Source organism: Centruroides sculpturatus, unplaced genomic scaffold, assembly GCF_000671375.1.
Source record: "Centruroides sculpturatus isolate CEXI.00-Female unplaced genomic scaffold, Cexi_2.0 scaffold1081, whole genome shotgun sequence".
In the NCBI taxonomy this organism is placed as follows: domain Eukaryota; kingdom Metazoa; phylum Arthropoda; class Arachnida; order Scorpiones; family Buthidae; genus Centruroides; species Centruroides sculpturatus.
The window spans coordinates 101,545-110,825 of NW_019385377.1; the positions used below are offsets into that span (position 1 = coordinate 101,545).

Here is a 9,281-nt window from a genome sequence, read left to right on the forward strand (position 1 = left end):
TTGTGAACCGCCGGGGAGGTTGGAGGCTCTCTTTCTGGCTACAGGTCGTTAAACCTGCTCACTTGTCAAGATGGCTAAATTTCAAATGCAGTCCCGAAGTGTTGGGATTCTTTTTTGTCAGGTCCAGTGGAAGAGGTGCGAGGAGTCGTCGATTAGGCATAGGAGATATGCGAGTAAATGACACCAGTTAACAATGAAAACAACGATTTATTAGATTAACGAAAATTAACGATTACAAACTCTAACATCTTGAGAAATGAATTTTGTTTGCTAGCTCCTAACTCGCAGAGAGAGAGTTTACATTAACTGCTCCATACCTCTAGTATACTTCCTAAGTAGATGGGAAAATATAGTCCTTTTTGATGGTGATCGACGCACACGATTAGAAATTCCTCCGAGACTTAACCCTTTCTGACGGCCGTAGATGTGAGACTCCCCGAGGAGAGGAAAAGCAATCGCTTTTATAGCTTCGGGCTGGGGAAATTAGTCATGTGATCTCCTATTGTGAGAGGTGGAGTTGGTCCTGCAGGTGTGGGGGTTAAAGTTGTTCCCGAGACCAAAGCAAAATGACAAATTCGAACTTTAACTATAAACTCTTTGTCTTGCAGCAGAGGAATGTCATTGTTTGAGGGTTGAATGTTTATATTAACGATGAAAGTTATAAGTTTCTATCAATATTTGATTCCTTTTTTCCTGACAATGTTATTTTAACGAGGAGGTGACAAATTTATTTCACATACGTCAAAAATTTAGGGGGGAAAAATGAACAATTTTGGCCTTACTTCAAGGTTGGATCTCACATACTTAACTACCATGAAACTTCAACAGACTGTTCCTCCCAATTTTATCTCCTCTTATTAACTCAAACCCATTGCCCCAAACTTCCTTCACTAATACTGCTTAAAGATGTTCTAATGTTCAGCCAAACTAATATACAGTACATGCAATGATTTTCAGGCACAAAGTAGAGCTCAAAGTCTTTTCCTGTGTTGTTGTTCACTTTTCATATTTATCATCATGGTGATATTGTTTCATTTAAAATTTCCTGTAGTTGTAATCTGTTTAATGTGCACTTTATTTACATGTTGAATCTTACTGTCAAATCTGCGTCCACTATTTTTATGCCACAACTATCAAAAATTTCCTTTGTTTAGATGTTTTTGATGAGCTTTACTTTTTCACCCTGGTTTCAGCAGATATTTTTTTAAGAGATTACATAAAAGCAATTATTCTCACATTTTTACAAGATTTTTTTTTGTTTAAACAAGTCATATGAAGGTCTTTCAGATGTTAAGGTTAGCAATTTTGATCACCTTGCGGATCATCACAACCCATCCAAAATGGATTACTTTTCAAATATTAATAGTAGACCTGTATTAATTACCGTGTTTCCCCGAAAATAAGACATCCGCAGAAAATAAGACCTAGCACAGATTTTGCTGAATTGCGAAATATAAGACCTACCCCTGAAAGTAAGACCTAGCGAAGTTATTTTTAGTCGTAACGGTCATCGACAGATGGTTGAAAGTGGCCGTTGGCTTTTTGAAAGTACAGCCACTGATTGGTCAGCAGACAATTACGCCACACGGCATGATTTGCATAAGACTATGGCTTGGGAATCACAGATTTGCATAACGTTACGGCTGGTGATGGCTAATTGGTCGGCCGGGAATCACGCCACATGACATTTGCATAGTGCTACGGTTCAGTAAGCACTAATTGGTCATCGAGTCCGATGTTGACGCTATAAAAAGGCGACAGTTCGACACACCGGATATACGTCACTCTCGTCTAAGTCGACTTCGGAATTTTTTTGTCCAATAATAAATGTGAATTCTTCTTCCAGGAAAAAATAAGACATTCCCTGAAAATAAGACCTAGCGCATTTTTCAGAGCAAAAATTAATATAAGACACTGTCTTATTTTCGGGGAAACACGGTAGTACCAGTTGATCATGACCTTCTACTTTTGGTTGAATTAACTTCAACCTCCTTTTGCAACAGTAGCTTTTTCCTATCAAACTTAGCAATATGGTGGCATTTAAATAGGAAAATTACATAATACAAGGTTACCGGCAAACACAAAATATGTTTTAAGTGGTTTTCAAGAGTGTCAAGTTTAAATATTTGGTCCATTTTTTTGCAAAATTTTATTCATTGGCAGATTACTATTTGATATTTGGCTGTTAATAAAACAGTTTGTTATCGCTAACATTAGAAAAAATATATATCATATCTTAAAAAATTTAAGTTATCATATTTTCAATTCCTGTCTACTTGACCAACATTTCATACCATTTGAATATCGTGATAAACATGACATTAGTAAGTGTGAGATCCGAATAGCCCCGGGTCTAAAATAATAATTTAGAATTAAATATTCTTTCATTTTGATGGGAAAATAACATTTTGCTAGTGTGGGAAAGCAGATAAGAGAGTCACTTCCTTTGATGGAAGTATGAGCATCCTCTGTTTTTCCCTTATCTGTTAGAAATCTTGCTTCAATGGGAACTGTCTAACCCTCATTTCTTCCCCTTACCATCCGTTCACGTGGATGAAGCCTCAAATGATAATTGGTTGTAAATCCGAAGATATAGGTGAAGTTCAGCCGAATTCGGGGAGTTCGTCAACAGATTCCAGAGTATTCAGACGAAATCCATACAAGCTCCTAAAGGCCAACGCTCTATGCTATGAGCAAATACAGTATACAAAAGGCTTACTTCCATAGACATAAATATTCTCAGTTAAGTTGATCTCTCCATGAACAGAAGGCAGAGAACTCCAGGAGAGAAGTAAATACGTCACATACGGAGGAAAGGAAGGACAACTAACAGGTTGTATGTTTTAATATGAAATTGTGAGCTCTCTCTCTCGACATATATATTTTAAGTTGAATTCATTGTGTCTCATTCATTTGTAACTCCATTTTTGTATAGTTTACTTATATATATGTTTACTAAATTCCTTTTATTATTAGTTTATATAATGTCTCCTCAATCTCTGAATCAGACCCCTCACGCATGTTAATCCGTGTATCCAAATTTGATTAACTGGTGTCACAGGAATCCTGACATTGGATAAAGACTTCGCCATCTATATCCTCTTTAATATTTAACAACCCTCCTATGAATAATTTAAGATCGGATCTCAACGATCCAAAACTTTGGAGAACTAGTTTCACAAACTAGCGCCGATTAAGTGATATTAACTTCCTAGCGAATTAGTATCCCCGGCTATTCTCACATAAGCTTAATAATCACTGTTTATATGGTTTTTATTTTAATATTTGTTATATTGTAGTATTTGATTTATATATAACTGCAAAGGTTATCTTATGTTAGGATTTATCACAAGTGACCAATCTAACACATTTTTAAAATTCTTTATTTCTCTACTATACACAATTTAAAGAATTTTTAAAATGTGTTAGATTGGTCACTTGGTGTGATAAACCCTTACATAAGATAACATTTGTAGTTATATAAATCAAATACTATAATATAATATAAGAGTTAGAAGTACGAAATAATCTATTTGCTATTTGAATATGCCTTATTTTTTTCCCAGGCAATGCTTGGCTTACTTGCTAGTTACATATAATTTATCATCATCATCATTGAATTTTAAAACTTTCTTAACAAATAAATGAATTTAGTATAAATTAATCTAATTGTGCACTTTTTTTAATCATAAAATTAATTTTATATATAAAATATTAAATTATATATGAAACCTCTCCTTACTTTAAATTCCCATCGTAGACAAACAATAATCATCATTTATCAAAAATTTAATTCAAACAAAAAATAGGTTAGCTGATCATTTTTGTCATCAAACATAAGCAGTTAATTCATAATTACTTACTTACTACATTTTACTTTACTGTTTGTTAAGTTATGGCAATGCAACACTTGGGCAATCTGCCTAGGGAATGCCTTCTGGGAGGTCTTTTTAAGGGAAAATGGCTCCTGTTTAGGCGTTACAGATGCAGAGAAAAACCGGAAAACTCCATGTGGCCAGCCCGTCCAAGCGAGGCGCAAACCCATGACCAAACTCCCAGTGTTCAGGGTATGAAGACCACTTGGCCACTGGTGGGCCATTTTATTTTACACTTATTATAGCATAAGCATTACTTGGATAAAATTGCCTTCAAATATTATTATATAAATCCTGCAAATATCATTACTAAATATCTCCCTTAACATCTAATTGTAAATGTTTGAAATTTTTTTCAATAATATAAATCATTAAATTGAAAAAAAGGAAGAGTAATCATAACTTTGATGAATAGCATCAACATGCTCAATAAAGATTGCATAAACCAAACATTAATAATAACTACACAGTAATAAATATATATGAAAACAAAAATAAATAATTTAAGTGACAAATAATTATGTTTTTGCTAGACTTACCATACTATTGAAGAATGCTAATGACAATATTAATAATATATATTTCTAGAATACAATATTAATAAGAAATTATATAAAATTAATTTTTTTTAACAAATTACAAATTAACAAATAACACTATCACTAATATACTATACTACTCTGATTACTCTGATTAAGTGAACTAACACAAGATGATATCTTAGTTTCAATTATAAAATTCTCTGAGAACTTAAAAATTTTCCTTACTTTACCAAATTCATGCAATATATTTTTCATTAAAAAAATTTCATATTCACCTGCACACACTTGTAAATAAAATTATTTTTCTAATCAATCCAAAAAATTAAAAGTTTTTTTTTACAATATTCTGTAACTTTTAATTTATTAGCTTTTTTTTATTTTTAATCAGTTTTATGCAGATTCAATTTTCAACAGTGTTCAGAAATCTATACTTAATATATAAAATGAGAATATCTGTTTGTTTGCTGGAGGTAATCCCTGAATCACTGAACAAATTTTTAAAATTTTTTCACTGCTGGAAAGCTTATTCCTTCCAAATGAACATAGATTATATACTATTTTCATATTAAAAAAGGAAAATGCACAAAAGACATTTTTACCATAGCATTTGTCAACATTGTCTTACATCATTGTATTGTCATTTGTCTGCCCTGTTCAAGTCAGTGATCTTCACCACTTGGTGGGTTTTTTTAAACTAATTATCTTTATTCAGTTTTGATTTTGATTTAGGCAGTTCAGGAAGTTGTGTATATTCTTTGTTCATATTGTCTTGGCAATCATTTCTTATAATACAGTAAAGCATCGATTATCCGACTCAATTGGGGACTCGGGTTGGTTGGATAATTGAAAAAATCAGATAACCGAAAAGAATGAAAAAAATACATTATTTGTATAGTATATTATTATATCCCATGTAATTAGTATATTAGTATATTGCTATTAACCTACTTCACATTGAATTTTCATCAATGTTAAGCCTAACAAATTTCTTTTTTAAATAATAATCGTCTCTATTGTATCGTTAAAAATCATTTTTTGAGTTATTTTATTGCTCACAAAACAACCACTCATAATTAGAAAATTAAGTCTCGTTTAAATACTGGCCTCCCTTTCGTGATCGAGCCAGTGTTGCCAGCTAAAACATGCAAAAATTTAACAAAAATAATATTAAAGTAGCCAAGACATAGCCAAATATTGTAGCATCACATCACTAGCAAACATTTGAAGTTTGCTGACTAGCACGGTCGGTTAACCGATGTGACGGTTAATCGGAGGTCGGATAATCGATGCTCTACTGTATTACTCTTATGTTATTAGATACAGCTATAAGGAGTGAATTCACTTCTCTTAGTTAAAACTAAACTTTCATATTTAGAACTACAATATTTTTTTGTGTTCATTGTTTTAGTATTAATCCTATTGTATCATTATTTAAAAAAGAAGAATTAGTCTTATGTTATGAGAATTTAATTCCTAATTATTATGTTGGTCTTTCTAGGTCTGGAAGTGTGAGTAATCGGTATATTTTGTTACCACATGGAACAAAACATTAAATGTTGTCTTTGCAGAGGTCCTGAAATAAAATTAAAAAAGGCATGTATTGGATGTAAATAAATGTATATAAAGAGAGAATGCTTGTTTCTTTGTTTTTTCTTATTTCAAAGTCATCCCAGAATAAATTGAATCAATGTTTTTAATTCTTTCACCATTGGAATGCTTATTACTTTCTGATGTACATAAGCTATCTTAAAATTTGAATCCCTCACTCCTTTCCTGCTGATTTCATCTCTGCTAGAAACTCCTGAACCCTTTGACCAATCTAGGCCAAATTCCTCATAATTACTCTCTGATACCCTACAGGAAATATGGACTACCATAAAATAGAAACCCTTCACTTCTCTCTGATTTCATCCCAATAGGGTCAGAAGGATTCAGACAAACAATTTTAACAACTAATAATATATATAATAAATAAAAAATATTCTTGCAACAATATTTCAATTTTTTGCCTATATGTTTTCATGATTATTAAATATATATATATATATTTTATCACAACTACAAGGTGTGATAAGTNTTAATGAAGTATAATTATTAAATATATATATATATATATATATATATATATACATACAGTGGTGCCTATTCATTTAATTCATTTTAGAAGACCATTTGAACTCTGAATCAGTCAAAGTTCAACTCAATTTTCCCCATTATAAATAATGGAAAGTGAATTAATCCATTCCCAGACCCTAAACAATATCCATTTCAATAAACTTGAACAACAAATACGCATAATTTAATATAAAAATAACACAATTAAATGCTCTAAATAATAAATTAAAACATGAAAACAACAAATAAAATATGTAAATACTGTATAATAAAATAAAAATTGCATTTATCCAAACCAAGTTTGTTACCTTTATCACTAAATGTTCCTTCTAAAAGCAAAAAGTAATCACAGTTTTTTTTAAATGCTGAATTTATAAAATTAATGTGTGTTACACATTTTAACATAAAATATATGTTATAATAAAATGAATTTTCTTCTTAAAAAAATATACTTTGGCAATTGATCTGCCAAAGTATATGGTACAATGGTTTACAAAATGCATTTTGTAAAGTGTTATTGCATTAATTACATATCAGATGTAATTTCAATTATCATATTATTAATTAACCTTGGACCAAATATTAAATAAATATAAAGTGGAACCTCTATATTCGTAATATTTTGATGCCTTTTTTATTTTTCCATATTCATCAGTATTTTCTGTATTTGTTGTCATTCGCAACACTGGAAGTGGCACTGCAATCGCACGTCTGCACCGATCAGCTAGCCATGTTAGCTAGCTGTAGTTAATCAGTCTGCTTTATGTGGTTGTCGTGTGTGTTGTTGAGTTATTGAAAAATAATCAATGTGAGAAACCAAGTTCCAATCACTCCAAAGTGTCATCCAAATGTTGCTATAGTCAACCAAAATACAAATACATTCAATGAAAATGTAATTGCCTACTTCAGAAAAGTTTTAAAAAGCAGACAAAAACACACAACACTGAACAAGTTCTTTATTAAATCAACTGCTACTGAATCATCGACAGAACAGACCTCATGATCATAATTGGAGTTGCCTAATGTTTTAAAGGAAGAATGAAGGAAGAGGGAGAAGTAAATTTTCTTAAGGGTTTTTGGCTATAACAGATAACTTATGCCTTTTCTGTTTTAAGCAGGAAATTTCTTTCTTCACTATTTTTTTTTTTTAATTTCTGATTTTTTTGTTTCTCTGTTTATTTTATATTTTTGCGGCACTTGCAAAAGGCCAAATGGCCACAGTGTCTTTTGAGATTAAAGATTTTAATTGATATGTCTTCTTATTCTAAACAATACTACATTAATATTACTGTTTTTCCCCTTCTACCACTATACTGTATTTATTTAGTACAATAAAGATAAAGTTTTACAAACAATATAATTTTTATTTTTGTACCTTTTTTTCAGCATGGGAACAGATTAATTGAATATTAGTTATTTATTATGAGAAAAATTTTTTCTATATTTGTCATATTCCATATTTGTTAGATCCTCAGAAACAGATTAATGACAAATATAGAGGTTTCACTGTAAAAGATTATTTAAGAATCAAAAAATTTTTAATTGTTAGAAAATTCTATAGCTTTCCTAAATAAAATCCTCTAATATTCTCTATTTTCCAAAAATATAAAATATCCCCATTTTCTAGATTATTAAGCTGAATTACCAATCTGTAATATATGTTACTTTCTACTTACACAACTTTGATTATATATGCTTGTAATAAAAATAATATATTTTAAAAAATACAATATAAAATTCTTACTATTTCCTTTAAAATTAAAGGTAATATTCAATTTTATAACTTAACCACTTACATTTTTGTCTTTCAGTTAATGGACCTCTGCAACATGCTGATATACCACAGGCCATTTCTTTAAAATCTATATGCCCATCTTGATTTTCATCAAATGCATTAAAAATTCCTGTAACAAATGTTTTTCAGTTACAAAGCACTAAACTGTATAAATGAAGAATGATACTTTATTGATCATTAAGTCAAAAGTATGCTGAAGAATGTATCATTTATTATTTTTAATTATTATTTACTTTAAATTAAAAAATAGACAGCACAAACTCCATAAGAGAGTATTTTATCTTAAAATCTTTTCTTATAAATGCACTTATGATTTATTATTGCTTGGATTTTAAAAAATCAAATCTATCTGCATTAATTAATATTACTTATTTTGTCTATATTTTAATGTATGCATACATATGTTTTTTCATCTTTTAATAATTTAGCAAAAAATTACTGCTTTTTCTATTATTCTGAGGCCATATAATTCTTATTAAGCACACTACTTTTACTTCAAGTTAATGTATGAATTATTTCATTTATTAAATCAATAACTTAAAAAATCTGCTTTACTGGAAGTCTGTTATTTAATGTAAATTAGTGAGTTCAAATAAAGCAAATTTTTAAGCTATTCACACTACTTTTAAAAAATGACTTTGAGTTAATTGTAATTAGGGAATTCGATCCCGGTCCTTATTTCTAATCCCGGGATTTCGGGATTATACTTATTCGATCCCGGGATTATTTCAGTATTGAGGGTTAATAAAAAATAAGAAAATCTTACAGAAATTAAAAATCAAAATTTAGACAAAAATCAACGTATTTTACGGTATACACCTAGTTAATTTAATCACTCTAATTAATCAGACTTACAGTCAGACTAACCAGACTTAAAATCACTGTCTTCATGTTAAATTTATTCTTTTTTAAGCATCACTGAGATCTCTTTAAACTCACATAAATTGAAAAAAC

The 9,281-nt window shown here is 30.1% G+C and overlaps 1 protein-coding gene across 1 annotated transcript in view; it reads right to left on the minus strand.

Moving 5' to 3' along the window:
* Positions 1–9,281, minus strand: part of LOC111638318 (ubiquitin carboxyl-terminal hydrolase 32-like) — a 158,206-nt gene that overhangs the window by 88,364 nt on the left and 60,561 nt on the right. The window contains exon 10 of the mRNA XM_023384009.1: positions 8,329–8,452. Coding sequence (XP_023239777.1) covers positions 8,329–8,452 — 124 coding nt within the window. The remainder of the gene's footprint in view (positions 1–8,328; positions 8,453–9,281) is intronic.